Raw genomic sequence first — 23392 nt, forward strand, 5'->3', positions numbered from 1 at the left:
AGTAACCTTCATGGGGAGAAAAATGAGAGGGACAAAGGAGTTTGGAAGGAAAGTTGGGGGTTCAGCTCCCACCTGCCCATTCTGGGTTTTAAATTGCTCCCACCTGACTTTCTACAAAGTTGGTGCAGCATCTAAGATCCCCCAGTCACATTAAGGGTTGCTCGACTGTAGGAAGACATTCTCTCCAACAGGAGGAGTGTCAGCTCCAGGTCTGTTTTATTATGGCACATTCACAGCTGGCTGGCCTCTGGACAGTTGAAGTGGGAACAGCGCAAGAGCAATAGTGTATTGTTTATTGTGGAAACATGCCACGTTTGAGTTGATTTACAAGCAGCTCATTGGAGTGCCTGATTGCTCTGCAGTTTTGCTTTCAGTCCTCTATTCTCGCTGATACATTGCTGGTATATCTCTTACCGGAGCTGCAAAAGATTCTTTCAGAGACATGACGTGGGCCAAAGCATGGAAGATAGAAACCAGCTGTTGGGGCAGCATTTCTTCCAGCGGCTTGAAGGTTTCCAGCAGGCTGCATCAGTCAGATTGGCGATTGCAGTGTATACTGGCTGCCTTTGCAGTTTGCTAGTCAATGCTGGCTGAAGTCAGGTTTTAGTGGTAATGATCTTTGTGCTAACATTCATATGCGATCCTTACAGTAATTCATAATTCCACTGTGTTCCCCTCTTTCCCTCAATTCCCTAAATGGGGGAATTAGCCATTTCTCTAGAGAACTGACAGAAAAGGTGAGACGCTCTCTCGTTTCTAAACGTCTCACATTCATCTTTTTTAGAGAAGGAAGCCTGGAACTGAATCAAGATCTATAGTCCATGCAAAGTGCCCCTTTCTGCACAATATGTTGCAGTACTTTTTATAGGCACCACATAATCATAGGATCATAGAGTTGGAAGAAGTCTTGTTGGCTAGTCCAACCCCCTGCTAGATGCAGGAAATCCAGAGCCGGGGCATCTCCAGCCTCTGCTTGAAGACCTCCAGCAAGGGAGAATCCATCACCCCTCTGTGTAATTGGTTCCATTGTCTTAAGCAGCTTGCCCCAATCTCCAGATGTGTTTTACTGCAACTCCCATGACTCCCAGCCAGTGTGGTCATTGGCTGGCTGGAAATTATGGGAGTTGCAGTACAACACATCTGGAGGGCACCATGTTGGGGCAGGCTGGTCTTAAAAGTTCAGTTTCATGCTTAGAGTTGACCCGCACAACATGATTACTTCTCCTAGTGCAGAACTAAGCCTCCCTGCCTGGAATATTTCTGGTTTCTGGTCAAGTTTGGAGCTCAGATTGGAGTTGGAGCCAAATTTTGTCTCTCTGTTTTTTGCCAGTTGGCAGATATCAGACCATAGTAATTTGCTGTCTTTTTTCCCTGCACTGCCTTCTCAAGTCTGTGTTTTGGATTCCTAGATTTGTAATGTGACTGTTGTGTCTGTGACATCGTGTAGCCAGTGGCATCTTTGTTACTGCTGAGGAGAAAGGCAGTGAAACATTCTGGACAGGACAAATTCAGTTTCCAGTTATTAGAGAAAAATGGGTGCAAATAGGACTAAAACCTCTCTCCCTTTCATTGTCCTTACATTTCACCTGTTTAAAAAAAAAAAGAAGCAAGCGATGGAATAAATGAAAGATATGCAACACAGACTTTAAGTTCCAGAAGCTCTCTGCTGGTAGCATGTACAGAATGGACTTGTGTAAAACAATTCCTTGTTTCCTATCAACTTCGACCCCTTTGGGTATCACTAATATGGAGTGGTCATATTTGGCTAAGGGAAAAGCCGTTACTAATTGTCTTGTTCCATTTCTTGAGGCGAGGAATGGACAGGGCCTACAGAGAGAGCCCAAGCCTCTGCGAGCTGGATGGGCAACCTCCGTGGCCTGGATTACTCCTATGGGATTGAAATTGCCCACCCATGACTTATTTTGATTGGGGGGGGCTTCCCTGTTATGTTAATGATGGATTTCAGTATTTGTGTGTGTAAGTCACTTTGAGACATACATTTAGATAATAATAGTAATAAAAATAATCTCAGGTCTTTGGGTTGAGTTCTCCACTATTGAAGGAAGAATAGTCCCTGAAATGGACCTCAGATCTCATATTCACTCCCCAGTTGTATGGCTGGATAAAAGGACATTCCTATCCTAACACAGTAGGGAGGATCATCAGACCTCTGCTACTTTGGTTTTAGAGGGGTAGGAAAGTTCCTCACCTCTTCCTGCCTACTTGACTGGGCAGCAGGGCATAGAAGAATAGACAACTGTAACCAATCCAGAAAAAAATGGCAATAAAACTTCTACTGAAGGACACTCTAGACCAGTAGTTCCCAACCATGAGTCCTCAGACATTGTTGGACTATAGCTCCCATCAACCTGACCATTGGCCATGCTGGTTGGAGATGATGGGAGCTGTAGTCCAACAATATCTGGAGGCCCAAGTTGGGAATCAATGCTGCAGATGTGTTGTTCCATTTCGATGGGAAGATATTGTCAAGCCTATCTCTGAATGACAGGTTTGGCACTCTTGTTTTGTAACGGCGAGGAAAATATCAATAGTAACAGAATGAAACAGACTCCATTATAGGACAAAACATACAGATTGCATCTTCCAAACCTCAGTTACGCACACTATCCACATAGCTGAAGAGCAGCTCAGGGCAGTGAGGAAGTCTTGCGCACAGTCAGGGAGACAGTGCCTGAAGCCAGACTCCAGATTTGTAACATTTAGTGCCAGGTCCAGCTTCTGGAGGCCCCTTGGGCAAAACACCCTCTGTGCCCCCCTTCTTCAGTGAGTCTACCTTCTTACCATCAATGTTCCCAACTGCTGCTTCTCCTCCTCCCCTTCCTCATCATGGCTACCACCTGCTTGCTTGCAGGCAGGCAGACAGCCAATGAGCAAATAGGTAGTGCATCAAATGTTCCTCCTTCCTCTCACCACCACCGTTGTGTGGACTAGACTGAGAGGACACCAAACAAGCTGGTTGCAGTAGTGAAGAGGAGGACCAGGTCCAGGGGACTCTTGTCAGTAGGCCCCCTAGTGGGGTGTGGGTTCTTGACAAGTGTCCAACCATGCCAACCCTTGACCCCAGCCCTGGCAACATCCCTCCACCATGGATAATGTGGAACCATGACCAACTTCTTAATCAGGGGTTCTGGCTACACATTTTGAACAGCTTCTCACTGCACATTTACCCCATTATTACTCTGTACACTCAAGGGTTTTTACTTCTTGTTTTAAACTTCATTTAGCTCTCCTTGCTTCTCACATTTCTGGACATACTTTCTTATCTCAGGTTTTCTCAGCAGTTGTGTGAAAGGACAGTAACTTGTGAACAAGGCCTTTGTATATTTTTCTTTACATCCCACACCTCCTGTCTTTGTAAGTCTACCACCATGAAAAGAGCCATTGTCTTATTTTCTGCTGCCCTTTGCGAGGTATTGTCTCCCAACCCCCAGTCATTTACAAAGCAAACTATTGTTACATCCTCAAAACAGAGCATGGAAAATATGTCACTAAAAGCAATTCAGCCCCAGAGAGGCTGTATTCATCGACCCTTAAAAAAAAAAAAAAAGAAAGAAACATAAGGGAAGAGCCATATGAGAAACCGTATTTCTTCCATAACATCAGCCTCCAGCTAGGCTATTTTCCTAGAGGCATCAGTTGGCCCTTTATTTCTTGCAGAGCAGAATCTATGCAAACATATAATCAACAAGGGCATACAAGAGATCGGCACTGTGAAATCACCCCAAGGTGTCAAATGTTCTTGAGTTCCAAATGGTGGCTTGGTACTCTCAAGGGGTCCGTGAGAATTTGTGTGCAGCTTCCAGCTGTTTTGGCCTACAACTCTCGTAATCCCTGATGATTGGGCCACGCTGATGGGAGTCATAGGCCAAAACCCTTGGAGGGCACCAGGTAGGGGAAGGCTTTCCTAGTGGATAGATTGCTAGGCTACAGCACTGATATCAGTTTAGCACGTTGGGTAGAGTAGGTAAGTAGACTGGGTAGCAAGATAAGTAGAATCTGATCCATCTTTTGTCAGGCCTCATCCACGCTCCAGGACAGGCTTCATCTGGAGGTGGGGTTCTGCTGCAAGCAAGCAAGCTTCCACAGGGCCAGAGGCAGACAGTGTGGCTGCAAGATGGATGGACAGTCAGATGTGAGGTGAGGGACTCTTTATGGCAACTTGAGAAGATGAGTTGCTTGTGTGGGCCAGCTGTCAGTTGGCTGTCAAGCCAACTGACTGTTCAGGCCTGAACTGCAGCTTGGGGGTACCCCTGATCCACAGAGCCTAATTTGCCTGGTTTGCTGAGAGACCAGGGCGCTGGTGATGCAGCACATCAGATGCTGAGAAGTGGCTGCTGGAGGCCCTGGTGGCTGCCCCATTGGCTTTCTTTGGCCTGATTCATGTGTTTCACTGCAATGTCATTGCTGCTCAGAGGCCAAACCTCGTAGCTGCCTTTCCATGTGTAAAGCAGGCTCCATGTGGTTTGAGCTGGGGTGAACCAAACCAGCAAACCTCCCCGCCTCCCGCCTGATCTTTTTCAGGAAGTTTCACTGGTGTTGTTATAAACCTCTGGAAGAAATTATTGTTTGCTGACTAGATCAAAATCATCCTGAATCACATGGGAGTTGCTTGTCACAAATGACTACCCATGAGCTTGGCCTTTTCAGAAAAAGCCTCAGCACCATTGTAAAAGGTGCTATGGGCTGCTTTGTCACATTCAGATCTCAAATTGTGCTATGAAAGGATAGCAAAAAACAAAATAAATGCTTGTATTGTTTCAATGTTTTGTAGTCATGCCCCCTCTTTAATGAGATTTCGTCGTGCATTAAAAACATGGTTGTTCAGGCAGGCATTTGGGGTGGGTTAGGGTATTTTAGAAAATGTTTTTATTGTAGAATTTTATTGTTTGAAACTGTTTTATTGTATGTTGTACATCGCCCAGAGTGGCTGGGTGACCAGCCAGATGGGCGATTAATAAATTTAATAATAATAATAATAGTTTTATTCATTTTTTAAAGGCCATTGCTTTGCTTGTTTTATTGTAGAGAAGTAAGGCACAAGAGGTGGTTGCAGCTGGTGAAATTCCTTATTTCCCTTCTTCAAAACATCCAGCCAATGAGTATGTGAAGACCCTCTCCATCCATACACATAAAAGTTGTCTGTTTGTGGACACCCGTTTTCTTTCACCTATCGGTGTCTCCCCATAAGAAACAGAAAAGCTGTGTGATAGGAAGAGCTGGGAGGAGTTATTTGTCAGCTCAACCCCTGACAGCAACTTTTGTGTGGGATCTAGACTAAGTTAGCCACTCTTTACTCCCATTGAGATTAATGGAGAAAGGAGTTAGAACTAAATTCCCATTGATTTCAATAGAACTAAAGTGTGACAAAGTTAGAGATCAGTCCTAACCATGAAATCTGCTGGCTAGAAGGGTTTAGGATGGGTGGAAGTGCCTTTCCACTGGCAGAGAGGGAAATCCACCACCAGCAGGGTGGGGACATCCTTCCCAGCAGCTCCCAGTACACCGCTGGAAAGCTCCATAGGCATAGATCTACTGTCAGGTATGATTTGCTTGCAGTAAACCCTGATAGGGACATTCTGAGTGCAGATTGGTGGTGGTCTTGGATCTGCTGGCAGGGTGGCCATTTATGCATTGTCCAAAAGGGAAATGCATCACCAAAAAGAGAGGACACCAATTTGCATAACATTTGCATATGCAATATATGCAAATTTAGAAATAAGTACTATAATTTCAATAGAAATTCAGTACATCTCACCATAGTAGGGAAAACTGAGTAGGTGACCTATGTCCAGATGTTAACTGTTGATGGGCAACTTCAAGGTTTCCCTCCTTATTGTTCTTTGACTTTAAATCAGACTAGGGCTGGGCAGCCCATCAAATAGGGCACATCTGAAAAAAGGGGACTGACAGCCCCTCAAATAGAGGACTGTCCTCTGTAAAGTAAGACACCTGGCCACCTTATCTGCTAGATCTAAAGTCCCTGTTCTCTTAAGAGGCCCCAGGACCACATCCTGTATCTACGGCAGCCTGGAGCTGACATAGGTAATTTCTTCCCCATGGAAAGAACTGTCAGAGAACTCTCTGGACCCCCCCCCCCATCTCTCACCTTGGCCAGCATGAGCTGGCAGCGCTTTGGAAATGGCAGCTTACTCCCTCAAGTATGTGTGGTTGCTCTGTTCCTCTGGCTCCAACCTAGAGATCTGTGTCTTCATGTTTAGAAAGTCAAAGCACACATTGGGTCTGATATGGCTACGGTGACCACATATACATCGTCAAAAAAGAGGACAAAAAAGGACACCAATTTGTAGAACATTTGCACATGCAAATGTATATCTATAGGTGTAGATTTAGAAACAATTATTATTATTTAAATAGAAACACAATACATCTCACCATAGTGGAGAAGACGGTCACCAGGTGAGCTGTGTGCCTGCTGAGTCTGCAGTCCAGATGCTGACTGCTGATGAGCAACTTCAAGGCTCCTGGTCTCCCTCTGTATGGTTCTTTGACTTTAACCAGGCTTCGACAGGGTAGTCCATCAAACAGGGGACAGTTGTTTGCCAGTTCTTCAAAACAGAGGACTGTCCTTTGTAAAGTAGGATACTTGGCCACCCTAGATGTGGCCTTCCAGTTATAAAGAGAAATATCAGCACCAGTTGTAAGATATGGGTATGTTTAACTAAACTGGCAAATCCTGCGTAATTATGTTGTCAACAATGAGAAGGAGAAGAAAACCCACAACCAGTTTGTTCCTTCTGGTGTCATGGCGTCCATCTGTAGATTATGTTTTCATACAGATTGCCTTTGACATCTACATTGCAAACTGACCGAAGGTAGAACTGCTTTAATAAGCCATATGTGTGAAAATACCCTAAATTGTCTTTTGTGTCAGATTGAACAAAGATTGAGGCTAATTCTTACCTGTGCCGTTGGTAAAACGACAAGCCTGTTTTTGATGTCCAGATACAATTACCACAGCTGGGGCTCTAATCCAATGTTTTACTCCAGGGGCTCATTTGGAAGAGGAACCTGACGGTGATTTAAGTAACAAATAACGTGCACACAAGTATGGGCTTCTTATCGTACATAATTATCTGTCAAATCTAAAACCGCTAAGATCATTAAGCGAGGGTCATTCGCCATGTGGTGAAAAGCAGAGTCAGCAAGGCTGAATGGGGAAGAGTCCCAGACTCCTCCACTGCACCACCAAACAAGGGAGAAAATAAAGCAATGACCAGGCAGCCGGCCCTGCCGTGTGTCTCATCCATTAGAGGTGTCTGGCAAGAATCCTGTCTCACAATTAGATAAAAGCTTTTCCATTCTAAATCACTGTCCAGAAGACATCCCGGAGCCTGAAATGCTGAACGGAATACACAGGGGAGCCAGGATCTAGCTCTGGATGTTGGTAATTTATATGCCTCAAGCATTTACATAGAGGAATGTCGGCTCCTGCTCAAGGATGTGCTGGATATATATATATATTCATATAATGGGTATTCCCTGAATATTTCAGTTGATTTGCAGGGCTGAGATTTCTGATCACATGGAATATTATAGCAGGGGTGGGGAACCTGTAGCCCTCCAGATGTTGTTGGACTCCAGCTCCCATCATCCCTGACCCTTGCCATGCTGGATGGGGCTGGTGGGAGTTGGAGTCCAACACATCTGGAGTGCTCCAGTTTCCCCACTTCTGATCTGTAACTCAGTCTTCCCCAAACTGGCACCCTCCACATGCGTCGGACTACAACTCTCATCAGTCTGCCTAGGGATGATGGGAGTTGCATTCTAACACCAGGTTGGAGAAGGCTGCTATAACCTGTGCCTGGCCCGTACTACTTCAGACTGCACTATGAAGTAAACTAGCATGTGAAGGAGGAGCTGAGCTGAGCTTTTTCCCTGATATGCTAGTTGTCTATATGCAAGGGATTTTGTTTGTACTGAGGAAAAACTGAAGTTTTGCCACAAAGCTTTTTTGGTTACATGACCTTCACTGCCACTGAAACCAAAAATCTTCCACTGAAATAAAAGTAAACCAACTAAGTTCAAGTTTCATGCTTGAAATTTGGACTGCAGTTGTCATTTTGTTTCAGTCCTAGTTTGGCATTTTCATTGGCTCAGTTCGGATATAATACTAACCCAGTTATGCACTATTGGAATGACCCTAGGCAAGCTTTGTGCTGTCACATTTCCTCCTCCCCACTCCTCCTCTGGCACTGCTTTAAGGAGGAGATCGGAAGCATCTGCTTCTATTTTCATCTAAGTATGGTTTATCATTACATCTGACAAGGGCAAACTGTGGTTAGTTTAACCTGGGAGTGTTTGGACGATTGGGGGCGGGAGAAGCCATGGTGGCTTCTCCCCCCACCCCCACGCATGCCGTGTACATGCCTGTCGTTTACATAATTACCCACGCTGCAGCACAGCTTGGCGTGTCATCTGAACCCAGCACACAGCACGGGAGGAGTGGCTTCATATGAATCCTACAACCCCTACTGAAAGTCATAGGTTGTAGGGTGGGTATGAAGCCATGTAGGGGGGAGAAGCCACAATGGTTTCTTTTCCCCCTGTGATCGTCCAAAGCCAGACATTGTGATGTATTGAAAGAAGCCAGGATCAAAATGTCGTTTCTAATCCTGGTTTGTTTCAACAAACCATAGTTCAAACTAACCATGTTAACCAGTTTGGATGTAAGAAGAAACTCTGGTTACTTTAAACCAGGAAGTGGTTGCTTCCAACCTCCACCTCATGGCTGTGCTGGGATGAGGAAGGAGTGTGAAAACCCAAGGCTTATCCAAGCTCATTCCTCCTGTAGTGTAAAACTGTCATTTAGTGTTAATATCTGAGCTGTGCCTCCTATGTCCCAAATGTTTAATTTTGAAAAGCCCAGTATTTTTGTCTGTCCCTTGATTCCTGACGACCAAGATAAATGTGGCTCCCAGTGAGCTCCTTCCTATAATAAATTCAATTCTGGGGGAATTTTAGAGTCTTTTGTTTCTAATACATGCAGCAAATTTTGGCTCATGGACTCACTGTATGACTCTGTTTGTAATCTTGAGGTTGGCAGGTGTGTTTCTGGAGAGAGATGCAAGCTTTCAGTCTTATAGAATTGGCTGCTTTAGAATGGCATAACGTGGCCATGTATGGGCAAGATTACTAGGGACTATTTATCCCAGGAAATGGCTCAAATGAAAGACACTGAAGCAGCTACTCACTGCTAAGAGGTACACAGAGACCCCTTAGTAGTAGGAAAACTGGTAACAAAATAGCAGGTGACATTTCTTTTTCAGTAAATCAGAATGATGTCCATTGTGGGCAGGTGGGAGCGGGGAGTGTTTCTAACAAACATATAGAACTATATACTACATGTGATGTGCCTGAGAGCCAGTTCATAAGACTATTGGCAAACAGATTCTGGGATGGCCAGATCCTGGTGTAGGCCCAGATCATACTGGGGCGTGCCACCACAGACCTTGCAAAGGAACGTTACAGAGTTCAGCCAATTCCAGTTTGGAGGGGGCCTTGTCCAAAGTGCCTATTGGTGATACCGCTCCTCTATCAGTGAGCCTCGTCAGGCATACCTTGTGGCGGACAGCAGCTGCAGCTCTCCAAGCAGTGCTGAATTGCTGGATATGGCTCCAGAGCAATGGGGGTCATTGTGGGAAATTCAAATGGTGGCTAGACCCAGCAACCTGGCATTGCTCAGAGAACTGTGATCTAGGTGCAAACTGCTGATTGGACACTGAACAGAATAAACAAAGCTGTTGGTCACATGCTTAATAGCCATATGAATAAGCCTTTCTACATGAGGCTTTTATTGTGTGCTTGTGATTGCTCACTCATGGTAGTTTGCAGGTCCTTTACATGGCATTGTCATCCTACAGGGCCTCTCCCCTGCTCTGCAACCATTATCAGGGTTCTTTTCCTAACGAGGAAAGTCTGGTATTATTTAGAAATGGCAGAATCAAAGTCCCACGTAATTGCACAATTCTGTTACACCACAGCACCATCTAGTGGTTGTATAATGAAACATATAGAAAGTCAGAAAAAGAAATACCCTGGAAAAAAGCACGTGTAAAGGAGCCAAGCTTCATCCGGCAAAGAATCCAGAAGCAGAAGCCTCAGTAAAGGTGCATGATAAATCCTCATGTAGAAATGCCCCAAGTCAGGATTGCCTCTTGTAGTATGATAGCCGTATGGACACAAACCCTCATGTGCAAATGCCACATCCAAGTGGGTAATGCCTGACCTCTAGCTCTAAAAGATTTATTCTGATCTTTCTCCTCAAATGTTTAGCTCTACTGTAGAATCTATTTTAATTTCTATGAATTCTGCTTTTAGCTAAGTTGGATGAGGATTTATCCAACATCTCTTTATGTATTTCCCTTTGTAACAACAAAGAGACTCTGACCAGCAAATATGTATTAAGTCACATCGGGCAACAACTTCGGTAAGGAATAGATAGAGAGCCAACACCCTTGACGTACCTTCTGGTGTGGCAAGCAAAGGACATAATGCAGAGAAATGAACACAAAACTATGAGATCAAAGAGACCTCATCAATGTTTTTAGCATACTGACCAAGTCAGTCAGCATGACTGTTGAGAAGAAAAATGGAGATTGTAAACCTTGATTATTGGCTACATTTCCCTTTCACCCACATTCAGTGAGATATACAATAATGTCAGTAATTAAGCCTCATGTGTTGCAACAACAGGATATTGTACCATTTCAGATGGAAATAGGCCCTTTATGTTACAGTGCTGAGAAACTGATAAATCAAAACTGCCTCTGAAATGATGAACAAGAGATCTAGCACCATTAGTGTTGCTTAATCAAACCCACACAAGTATTAGTCAGTGGTTGTTAGAATCATTCTGTGTGTTTAGAACTCAGCACTAAGAAGGCAGATATTCTGAGCCACAAAATGTAGATTTTTTTTGTTATGAAAGTACTCTAAGGGTGCAATCCTATGACCACTAGACAGCTGAACCAGTGCTCCAAGCTCAGTTCCCAGAAATCTGACTCTCCAACCCCTCCCCCGCCACCTCGTAAGAAGAGTGTGATGTCCCCGGCTCCACACTAATAAGAGCAATGTAGAGTGGATGAAAAGGGGCCATTCTTGGGGGCAGGGAGGGAACTGTGGAAGTGTCAGTACCATGCTTCGTATGTGCTGTCCGACCCCCACCCCCACCCCCCGCTTCGAGGTATCCTGGCTAGACAGCCAAAATTGGATGTCTGGCCACAAATGCAGGGCAGCCGGATCGCGGAGGAGAAGATTCCCTCCATGCTCCGCCTGCCCTGCATTGAATAGTCGGCAGCCGCTTATTCTCATAGGATTGTGCCCTAACAGTCCTACAAATGTGGCTGGCTTGGATGCTGTGCTATTACTGGTCCTCACTGTGCTGCTGTGAGTGACCCAAGCAGTTATTTTCGAACCTGGGGGGTTGGAGTAGGAGAGTGGAAGCGCTGCGCAGAACCCCCTACCACCTTCTGGGCCAGAATCTTTCACTCTTGTGGACCAGGCCCTTCTGGTCAATGGGTATATATGACCCTGAGCTAAAAGAAGGATGGCCACTTAGGCATTGTCCAAAAAGAGGACATGCATCACCAAAAAAAAAAAAAGAACAAAAGAGGACACAGGTGTGCATAATATTTGCATATCCTAATGTGTAGGTATAGATGCACATTTAGAAATAATTACTATAACTGAAATAGAAATACAGTGTTTCTTACCATAGTGGGGAAGACTGTGACAAGGTGATTTCTCTGCCTGCAGTTGTCCAGGGGGGTGTCTCCATGAGCAATTTACTCTGAGCTGGCTGCATTTGGAGGTCGTTAGGGATATATGATATCGTGGCCATCCAGCAGCCACCCCAGAGCTTATTAGGGAAAACCCGGATTTCCTGAGATTGCTTGAAGTCTGATTCTTTTCCTTAAGTTGGGTTGTCCCCGGTATAGTTGCTGTGTGCCCCAACCCCTGCATTTACCTTGGGTATGCTAGCCCTGCCCAAGGGTGTGCCTTTCACCCTGACCCCGATCAAGGGGTGTTTTCTGTGTGTTTCCTGTCCCTGCACAAACCAATTAGTGTCTACTCAGAAGTAACCCTCATTATGGTCAATGAAGCTTCTCCTCTGAATACCCACATCAGAATGTACCAAGACCCCCTGCAATTTAAATGGCACAGTTTAAAGCCCAAATTCCATAAGTGCTGTAAAGCGCTATCTCGAGGCTCTGATTCTCCATTGTTTGATTTATTTCCTTAGGAAGTAAGTACTTCACACCTTCATTATAGAGATCCTGGGCAGCATCGGGTTACAGTGGGGGCTGGTTTCTCATCTTTGTGTTTATTGCTCTCTTTCCCACAACAAACCCATTAGTGTCTCCTCAGAAGTAACTCCCATTGTGCTGAATGAGGCTTGCCCTCTGAATGCCCACATCGAAATTTACAAAGATCCCCCTGAATTGAATACAGAGTTTAAAGCACTGATTCCCTGAAGCCTGTAAAGCGCTTTACCAAACCTGCAATTCTCTGTGGCTTGGTTTATTGCCTTAGGAAGTAACTACTTCACACCTTCCTGTGGTTAGAAAGGGGGCTGGTTTCCCATCCCTGTGTTCCCCCTACATCCTCTTTCCCAGCACAAACATATGTGTGTCTACTCAGAAGTAACTCCCATGTGCTCAATGAGGCTTGCTCCTGAAATGCAGGTGCATCTGGAGTTTCAGGAGAAAGGAGAAGGGGGGGAGAGGGGGGGAAGCCTCTCTTATTGGTTGAGCAGCCCCTGCCAGTCAGATGGCATTCACTCCAGCCCCCACCCCCACCAGGAAGTATGTTCTGTGAAGCAATTTTTACTGGTGTGGAGCACTTGCTTGCAGAGCCCTGCATGGACCAAAGTGCAGCAAAGCTGATTCCTTTTTAAAAACCCGGTACTCCTCCATTTGCTTCTCCTTCCGTTGTCGTGGAGACATGGTCCAGGTGTTAACTGTTGATGGGCAACTTCAAGGCCCCTGTTCTGCCTCCCTTCTAATGAGTCTGTCTTTAAACCAGACTTGGACTGGACAGCCATTTGAATAAAGGATGCCTTCAAATAGAGGACTATCCTCTATAAAGTAGGGTACATGGCCACCCTATGAGCCAATGTGTAAAAAGGCATTTGCAACACACAAAAGCTCTGTTCAAATCATCTACATTCCACACAAGCCAGGTTGACCCAAAGATTCCTGCTGCTTGTAGCTTTGGGAGGGTGCTAAAGAATCCTTTGTTTTAGAGCCCTTTCTTCTATAGAACTATCATTCCTAGGGAGCATTGGTTAGCAGCTGTGCAGTCAAAAGATGTGAAACAAGTTTAAACTTGTGGTGTAGATATGGCAAGCATCTATGAAAACCCAGCAGTCTCGGAAGCTTTTAAATGATCAGTTCAATGAACATTTCTTTGAAACTTGCAGCTGTTTCTATTATGAATATTTCAAAAGAACAAAAACAACTCACCCCGGTATTATTCCTCAGTGTAGTTTTTTAATAACCCATTTGTCATGATTTGCATTCAATAAATATATATCTTCAATGAAAGCAACATACCTATAGGCACAATGGGAGAGAAATACATTTTGCTGTGATGCAAGACATAATTCAAAGATTGGTTTGTGGGGAGTCTAGGCTACTTCATGGGGTGTGTCCTTCATAAGGTAAATACTCTATCTCTTGTGGAGAAGTTCACAAATTGAAGGGATAAACAAAGCAAAGCAGAACCAGATGGGGGATATAACTCTTAAGCAAGACTTTTTTTTTTTTGGTCCTTCATCTTTCCAGGAAAAAGCCAGCAGTAAACATCAATGTTGCATATCCCAGTGTTGGATGACCTTTTCAGGAGAAGGTCATGTGGTTTTAATTGATTACCAGGGCCTCTCAAAGCCTCCTGTTTTGTTCTTTCCTAGCCATTGCATGCTTTCCCAAGAGGCATGGATCCTTTCCCTGTCCCATATATTATGGCCTAATGCATTGATGAACTCATCAAGCCAAGGTTCAGCCTTCATCTGGGAAAGTAATACAATCTCAAAGATGAAAAAATCAGTAGGAAAGAGTAATCTCACATACAATATTTTATTCCATTCAGTGGCTCATCATTTGCATGTCATCTTCCCGCCTCCGTTCCCCACACCAATTATTCATTCATTTGGACTAATCCTTGTGACCCATTTTGGGTCTTTCCTTGTGTATTTCCTTCTGCTTGTATACTTTTTATTCTTATTTTCATACCCTACCTTTCTCCATCAAAGAGCCCAAAGCATCTCACCAAAAGTAATATACACAGGATGTACAGGAAACTAAAGCTGCAATACTGTACAGACCGATTTTGAACACTGTGGGACGTTCTTCTAAGTAAACAAGTTTAGGATCAGATTCTGTGCATCCTTACACAAAAGCAAGCCCCACAAAAGTAAGCAAGCCCCACAAAAGTAAGCAGCTGGCAGCATATGCTCCAACAGTTCCTATTTACTAAGAACAGTCCTTAATTTTCTGGTCCTTGTTCCTTGTACGAAATTGTTGGTATAGGGGTAGACATGACCTCTGCTGTGCATGGAGGGGGCCATGAGGCCATGTGGGTTAGGCCTATCAACTGCCAGAAATGTGCACTGCCTCTCCATCCCCACATGGAGAACCCCTTCGTATGAAAGCCCAGCAAATGTTGATTGTGAGGAAGGAGGTGGCATGCAGTTCTGGCAGTGAGTGGAGGTAGCCTGCGTAGTCCCACAAACCCCTTCACGCATTCACTGAATACATGGAGGAAGGCTCATGTGTACCCCTTTCTATTAGGTTCCCATTTTAGCCTTTGGAGGATGCCTTATTAAAATGTTGTCGGTATGGGTTGCATTCTTCAGGATTTAGCATCCTCTCAAGAGCCTCTCATAGTTAAAATTCTGAGTGAGGAATGGACACATAGGGGAAAGAAAAATATAGCAAATTGCCTTGTGCTGAGTCATACCGTAGGCCCACCTAGCTCAGTATTGTCCACCCTGACTGGCGGCAGCTCTCCAGAGTCTTCTCCACCAGCAGCTGGAGATTAAACCTGAGGCCTTCTGCATGCAAAGCATGTGTTCTAGACGAGCTACGGCCCTTCCTTATTGCCCATCTTTTCTGTCATGCACATGAAGATAAATGCTTGCTCATGAACTCTAAGGCACCCTGTAGAACACAGCTTGATAGTCCATTCTCTGCAGCCACTGGGTTATATTTTGAACTACTGATGATGTCTTGTAGGAGAATTTGGTTTTTCATGTGCATCTGTAAGCCAAAGAACACACACACACACACACTTGGATTTTAAATCAGCGAGGGCAAGGCTTCTGCAGAGCAGACTAGAGCCTGCTGCAATGTATAATACTGAGAGGAGGGGCTTGCCGAGTGACCCTTAGTATTAGGCCTTACAAGAATGTCCCTGGGGGTGTTTCCACCAGTGATTTACTCCAAGCTGCCTGTGTGCTGAGGTTGTTAGGGATACATGACGTCGTGGCCATCCAGCAGCCACCCCGGTGCTTATCAGGGAAAAACCGGATTTCCTGAGACTGCTTTGAGTCCAATTCTTTTCCTTAAGTTGGGTTCTCCCTGGTATAGTTGCTGTGTGCCCCAACACCTGCATTTACCTCGGGTATGCTAGCCCTGCCCAGGGGTGTGCCTTTCACCCCTGACCTCGGTCAAGGTATATTTCCTGTCTGTTTCCCATCCCTGCACAAACCAATTAGTGTCTCCTCAGAAGTAAATCCCATTGTGCTGAATGAGGCTTGCCCTCTGAATGCCCACATCAGAAAGAAACAGAGATCCCCTCAACTGACGTGGCACAGTTTAAAACCCCAAACCCTAAGTGTGGTAAAGCATGACCTCAAGGCTCCAATTCTACTTTGTTGATTTAATAGTGATCCTTCAGGTTCGAATGGGGGCTTATTTCCGTCTTTGTGTTTACTGCTCCCTTTTCCACAACAAACCCATTAGTGTCTCCTCAGAAGTAGCTCCCCTTCTGGTCAATGAGGTTTGCCATTTGAATGCCCACATCAGAACTCACAGAGATCCCCTTCAATTGACATGGCACAGTTTAATGCCCAATTCCCTAAGTGCGGTAAAATGTGATCTCAAGGCTCTGATTCTCCATTGTTTGGTTTATTGCCTTAGGAAGTAACTACTTTGACCTTTCGTTATAGACATCCCACAGGTTAAAATGAGGGCTGGTTTCCCATCTTTGTGTTCCTGCCCCTCTTTCCCAGCACAAGCATATGTGTCTACTCAGAAGTAATTCCCACTGTGCGCAGTGAGGCTTGCTCCTGAAATGCAGGTGCATCTGGACATTCAGGGGAACAGAGAAAGCAGGGGAGAGCAGAGGGGAGCCCCTGCCAGTCAGATGACGTTCACCCCCCCACCACCAGGAAGTATGTTCTGTGAATCGATTTTTACTGGTACAGAGAACCTGCTGGTGGAGCCCTGCATGGACCAAAGCACAGCAAAGCTGATTCCTTTTTTAAAAATCCAGTACTCCTTCAGTCGCTTCTCCTTCCATTGTTGTGGAAACACAGCCCCTGTTTTCATCCATGTGGTGTTAGAGGGCATGAGGGAAGAGTGCATAGAATTGTAGTCATGGAGCTCAGTGCATCTCAAACATTTTGAAGCAGGATCCACCTGTAAACGTACTCAGTGTTTGGGGACCCACGGGTGTGGAAACCAGAGGCGTGTGTTTTAGAAGTCCATTTCTTTATGCTGTTTTTATGGCTGTTTCTGTGGTTTACTTCTGAGTAGACTTGCTCAGCTGAGCTTCGTATCCTTGGTGGGAAAATGTCTCAATTGGCACGAATTACATCTGACACCACCCATGTTGCTTTGGCCCCTCCCTCTCTGTCCTTGGCCCTGCCCCCTGTGCTCTTAGTCCCACCCACTGCTGGAATGCACCCCCCCTCTCAGAATCTTCCCAAGTTGGACTTCAGCAGCAGAGCAAAAAATGGTTTCCTACCTCTGACAGGGAGGGAGGGAGCCTGTCTCTCAAAGGGGCTGCATAACAGTAACAGTATGCTGTTGGCCTTGTGAAAGAAAGAAAGAAAGAAAGAAAGAAAGAAAGAAAGAAAGAAAGAAAAGCTCCTGGAAATGAAAACAAAGAGCCTGCATTGTGCAACCTACCCAGGGCTCACAGTTTGAGACGCACACATATAGCTTTATCTCATGTACATTTACTTTGGAGTGTGCCTCATTGAACACTGGGAATTCTTTCTGAGCAAAGATGCATCAGACCAGTCTTGTTAGGCTTCTCTTAATATACACACAGTCGGAGCCATTGCACTGGATCTCTGCCGCCCCTTCTCCCCTCACTGAGCTATTCTTCCTGCCTACTGCCTGCCACAAGTGCTGTTTTTGCTGGGGGCAAGGAATTCTGGGCTCTTGGGCTTAAGATGTTGTCACAATGAGAGCCATTCTGAGTCTATGGAAAGACTTGACCCGGATTGTGAAGGGACAGATTCATGTTGAAGAGGGTCCACAATGCAACAATTTAGATCAGGAAATGAATAAGATATTTCTTACTTTTATTCCATTGGTTTATTTGTCTTGGGAAAGAGGGGAAGGGATCAGAATGTTAGACATCACAATTGTTTCAATGTTAACAAATTCTGATTAGCAGAAGGAGACAAGTAGTCAGAGCTCATTCCAAAAAAAAGGAATAATTGGTGCTGTTAGGGATCATGGGGTAGAATTTCATTTGGTTTGCATTTTAATAAGATCTCACCAAATCCACATGTGCCAAATCAATATACGGACTGGAACACAGTTATCCTTCAGTGTTCGTGCTTCTTACACATATTAGTGAAATATGCATCACATCTTTAGTGAAAAAACATACAAAAAAGCATTGTATAAGGGGAAACCGCTTGCAAAAAAATTTATATATTAGGCAAAATTTCATACAAAAATGCATATATTACAACTATACACAAAAATACATACGAATTTTCATGCAGAGTTTTTAAAAAAGAACACCACACACCTAGCAAAATGATTCAGAAATAGGAGAGAATGAATTGAGGAGAGAAACCAAAATTGATAGATTTGTCTGTCCCCAGGTACCACTGAGGACTATTCTGCTCACCGTGTTCTGTTTATACACATATATGTATTCTATTTTTCCTTAACTCATCCCATCACTTAAGACTGGTTAATAGTTTCAAGAGGTGGAGAGGAGGTTCTTAATCACTCAAATGTTTTAATCAATTTGTTTATTTTCATGGCATTTATTTCCTTTTCTTCTTTGGTTTTGTAAAGCTGCTCTGGGATATCCTGCCAGGACAGAAAAAGGGAGGCAAAAATTACCTGACTAAATAGTCAGTGTTTCTTAAATGAGGCTTAACTGCCCCCCCCCCCGTGTACCAGGCAGCATACAGAGGGGTGATATACAAGGAATGGAGAACCAGCTGAGCATGCAAAAGCACAGTTTTGCAGGTTCATATAGGAACCTCTTTAATGGCTACATTCCCACATGATGTTTTCAGTGATCAAAGAGTCTGCAGCCATTCCAAAAGCTGTCACCTCCTCCATAAATAAGCTGACTAGATATTTTGTGCCATTTTACATGAGGGGGTAGACTAGGTACAGTAAAAAAAAAATTAAAAAATCAATCACCGATGGAAACAGAGAGAAATAATCCACCAGCCATACCACTTAACATCTACCACCTGCACCCTTCCTTGAGTGAGAACCTATGTTTCATGTATATAAGTTCCACTCTGCTACAGATGTTTCATGTAGGTAAGCTGTTGAGGAACAAAGAAAACCATCCTCACCCCCTGCTTCACAGAATACTTTCTCTCCTCCCCAGTCCCACAGCCCATACCGTTGCAGATCATAGGACCCTCTATGGTTAAGCAGCTGACAAAGACTGAAAATAATAAAGAGTTTCTTGGAGAAAAGTATTCTGGATCCACTTTCTCTCTCGCAAAGCCAAGATGCTACACAGGATTGAAAAAAGCACATTCTTCTGGATGTGTTGACTACATCTCCCATTATCCCCCACTAGTATCTTGAAGGCACCAAGTTGAGGAAGGCTGCTTTAATATGTATTCCTAAAGCCCTCATTAACAAGAGACTTAAATTATTGGGCTAGACTTTGCATTTCAAGGTGTCAGTCCGACCCTTGACCATTCCAAGAACTCTATTATTTATAATAATAGTGGAGATAACTTCTCTTGTCATGCACCTCCAGGATAGTTCATATAAGTTGGTAGTGTTTTTTCCATCATTGGTCTGAGATCCTATACCCATGGAGAGAGCAATCCTGTGGCCGCTAGACAGTGGCTAGATGGCCATAGGATATGCAGTTTTCTGGGAACCAACCTCAGAGCCCACACTCCGAGGTCGGTTTCCAGAAAACTGACCTCCCCGCACTTCTGCGCTGCCTCAAAGGCAGAGCGCAACAGCCCTGTCCTCCACTCTCACAAGAAAAGCGCGGAGGGGCCGAAAAGGGACGTGGCTGGGGGAGTTCCAGGGTGGGGAGAACGTAGCTGTGTGTACGACACATCCTGTGTGTCATACAGCAGCTTCCTTCCGCACTCCATGCTCCTGTGGCTAGACAGCTGCAATCAGCTGTCTAGCCAAAAAAGCAGAGCAGGGGACGATCTCCTCTGTGCTTCTCCTGCCCTGCTTAGGATAGGCGGTCGCGTCCGAGTTCGGAGGCGGACGCCTATCTCGATAGGATTGAGCACTTAGGGTAATAGAGCCATTTTCCTGGGAGTAAGTCTCATTGAAATCAATGGGAATTGCTTCTGAGATGCATTGGATTGCTGTGTTAGGCTGTCGTCATACACACACTTACCTTGGAGTAATCCCCCATTGAGCATAATAGCATTTACTTTTGAATAAACATGCATATGATTGTTCTCTATGTTATATCTAAACATGCATAGGGCTGCGCCCCAAAGGTTCAAGAATCTAGCAGTAGGCGTTCTTACTGGAAGACTTACTTTCGTCAGATGATAGGACAGCCTTCCCCAACCTGGTGCCCTCCAGATGTGTTAGACTATAATGCCCAGTATTCCTGATCATGGGTCATGTTTGCTGGGGCTGATGGGAGTTGAAGTCCAAAACATCTGGAGGGTACCAGACTGGGGAAGGCTGCTATTGGAACTGTGTGTGTGACCAGATTTGGTATGGTTGATGGTGATGTCCATTGGACACATCCGGTGGTTGTTTCATCTCTCTTCCCCATCTCTAGTCCTCACTATCTGTCCTTCAGCTCTCTACCACCAAGAGTGGCATACAGGGCTCTGCAGGCCTTATTTAGCTGCAATTTGACATTCAAAAACTCCAAAGCTTTTTCCTCACACAAGAAATAATTAGTGGGAAAAGTTTCACCTAGTTGATGCTAAAGGCCCGGAATAGGGCCAGTGGGAAAAAAAGAAGGAAAACGCACTTGGTGAGTGAGAGGTAGAACCATGACATTGAAGCCAATTTACATTTGTAGCATGTAGGCATTCCCTTTATATTATAACTGTCTGCCTTTCAAAAATGTATACCTGGGGCTGGTGTAGCATAGTGGCTAACAGTGCAATCCTATGGGAAGGGCCATTGCACAGTGGAAGAGCAGATGATTGTGTGCAAAAGATCCCAGGTTCAATCCCTGGCATCTTCAGGTAGGGCTGGAAAACACTTATTTCTGAAATCCTGGAGAACCACTGCCTATCAGTTTAGACAGTACTGAGCTAGATGGACCAAAGGTCTGACCTAGTATAAGGCAGCTTTATGGGTTACTACGAATGTCTACTCAGAAGTAAAGTTCAGTGAGACTTATTCCCATGTAAGTGTGCATAGGACTGCATCCTAGGAAGACTGAGCTACAAATCAGGAAGTCCCAGGTTCGAATGTTGCTTCTGCCATTAACTCACTTGGGCTACAATCTTATAGCTATTTAAGCACCATTGGGAGGCTTAAATGAGAGTAAGCCCCAGTGAATTCAATAGGACTTACATCTGGGTAGACATGTGTAGGATGGTACTGTAAATGGCCTTAAGCAAGCTCTTCTCGCAGCCTCAGTACCTACCCCCAAATCTGCAACATGGGGGATAATAATACTGACTTACCTTTACAGGTTTATTGGAAGGATTACAACCAGATAATGCATGTGAAGCACTTTGAATACTTGAAAGTGCTATATGAATTTTGAGCATTATCATCATTATTATTCCTAACAAGTGCCCATCATCTTCTAAAACTGAATACATATTTTGTGTTATTTAAAAAGTGCTGAAAACAGACCCCAATGCATTAGTAGTATGGCAAAACTAACAGGCAGGAAAAGAAAGAAGGAATGCTAGTGGATGTTAGCACAGTGACTAGGTTCACTTCTAGTAGAAAAGGATTCTATTATTAGATGGGCAAAATCTTGAAATGGCAACTAGAAGATGTGACTTCTGCAGAATTTTCTTAGGTTTTTATATTTAGAGCTGAACCCTTATGCATGCTTACATGGGAATTTACTTCTGGGATTAACTTCTGAGTAAGCATGCAGACGATTGCGCTGTAAAAAGATATTCTGCTCTGGAAATGCACAGGCTCCTCAGTAAAGACTGTCTGTGCTATTCTGCACTATTGGATGTCCTGATTAACAAGATCTTCCTTAAAAATAAAGGCGCTTTGCCTGCCCTATAATCAAAAGAATCAGCTTGATGTACCATGTATTCGAGTCAACACAAGGAAGCTGCATTTACTCTCCTTGTAAGAAAGAAGCAAGGCATTTTTCTTCTTTTTCTGTACAGACAAGTGTTTGGCAGAGATAGCTAGAAGGAGCTGCAGGCTATGCAGATGGCAAACGGCTTTTGAAACCACAGGACCTGCCAGCATCACAAAATGTTGCTTAATGAAGCAAATGCAGCAGCTTTGCAGGGAATAGCCAGCATGCTTGTGCCTCTGGCTTGGATGAAAACAATAAGGGGTTAAGTCAGCAACAGCTCTATCTGAAGCTTGATTTAAAGAGGGGAAATAATTGATATCCTCCCCCCACCCCCTGCTCTTTCAAGGGGATCACATGGGCTTCTTACATTCTAGTGCTGCAGAAGCACCAGCTGCCGCTGATCAGGGGAGGGTGCATCACCGACTGGGTGTGTGTATCAATGCCTTGTGGTCCCAGGCGTCAGTTTAAAGGAGAGGGAGCCCACAATGTGCCTTTGAGCAAGTGGGTTGGAGCCTGGGAGCTACCTTTTTCTTCCCCTATGCTCCAAGACCTAACCATGTCTATCTGTTGTTGCCTTTTTTTCAGGGATTATGGATCCTCCAAAAGGAAATCAGGTAAGAGACAGTACTCATTCTGTATATAATCTCAAGCCTACAAATCAAAATGTTTTCTAGTATACTTTACTTGCCCATTGTATGAAATATTGTGAGTGTTTAATAGATTTCATTTGGTGGGGAAGGGGGTATTGAGCAGATTCTGGAGCTGAGTAGACAAAATGTTGCTTTCACATTGTGTATTTTGAGCAGAAAGCATTTCTCTTCCTGACTTGATAGTGGGATATATTTTTGTAAGTATTGAATTCAGCAAAACAGCTGTATGATTATGATTAGGGAGGCTTTCTGTGTTGTAGTCTTGCATAGAATTGGAATCTACTTGAATATTATCTAGTCTAATGTTCTCTGTTAAGGCAGGTTGACCCTAACCCAACTCTGCTATAAATAAGCTATCCATGGATTGTATAGGTTTATTTCTGGAGGAATAGGAAAATTATACTCTAAACCTGCAAGCTAATTTGTGGATATGCATTATATCTTTCTTTCCTATAACATTTCCCTGCCTTCCTGCTCTAGGTTATTTATCTAACAACCACCCACTTCCCCACTGAAGGAGGATGGGACCTGTGCAGGTGTTAAAGGCAAAAGAGCCCTGTTTTCCTTTGCTTCTGGTCTACCTGCTCTCATGTGGATTCTGTTTTGGAATATAAGGGTTTCTTGACCAATGGCCAGATCCTTACTTGTTCACAGAGAAACTGCTATGTGTGGTTCCTTATACCCTGATGGGTTATTTATGGAACACTAGCTACCCTAAAAAATCAAGTTCTCTGCAATTTTGTATTGGCCTGCCTACAGTAATTTTAACTAGTAAGTCACTTGTAAGAAGCCAAAGTATAAACATGGTTTTATACTGTGCTGTGTGGGGAGTGGCTGTGACCCAGCAGTAGGGCACATTTTGAAATGTAGGTTCAGTCTCCAGGGAAATGGATCATGGCCAGAGAGGGAAAGACCCCTCTCTGCCTGAGACCTTGGGAAGTGCCTGCCAGTCATAGTGGGCAAAGGGCTGGATGCGTCTGATCTTAGAAGCTAAGCAGGGTTAGCCCTTGTTAGTACTTGGATGGGAGACTGCC

At 44.4% G+C, this 23392-nt stretch overlaps 1 protein-coding gene across 3 annotated transcripts in view; it reads left to right on the forward strand.

Annotated features, from left to right (window-relative positions):
* The window catches only part of SH3PXD2A (SH3 and PX domains 2A), a 374731-nt gene that overhangs the window by 200213 nt on the left and 151126 nt on the right, over positions 1–23392 (forward strand). For all 3 annotated transcript variants that reach the window (XM_084846410.1, XM_084846409.1, XM_084846411.1), the window contains one exon: positions 22294–22322. In XM_084846410.1, coding sequence (XP_084702536.1) covers positions 22294–22322 — 29 coding nt within the window. The remainder of the gene's footprint in view (positions 1–22293; positions 22323–23392) is intronic.

Source organism: Heloderma suspectum, chromosome 3, assembly GCF_057233095.1.
Source record: "Heloderma suspectum isolate Gila_16-S chromosome 3, 16-S_ref, whole genome shotgun sequence".
Classification (NCBI taxonomy): domain Eukaryota; kingdom Metazoa; phylum Chordata; class Lepidosauria; order Squamata; family Helodermatidae; genus Heloderma; species Heloderma suspectum.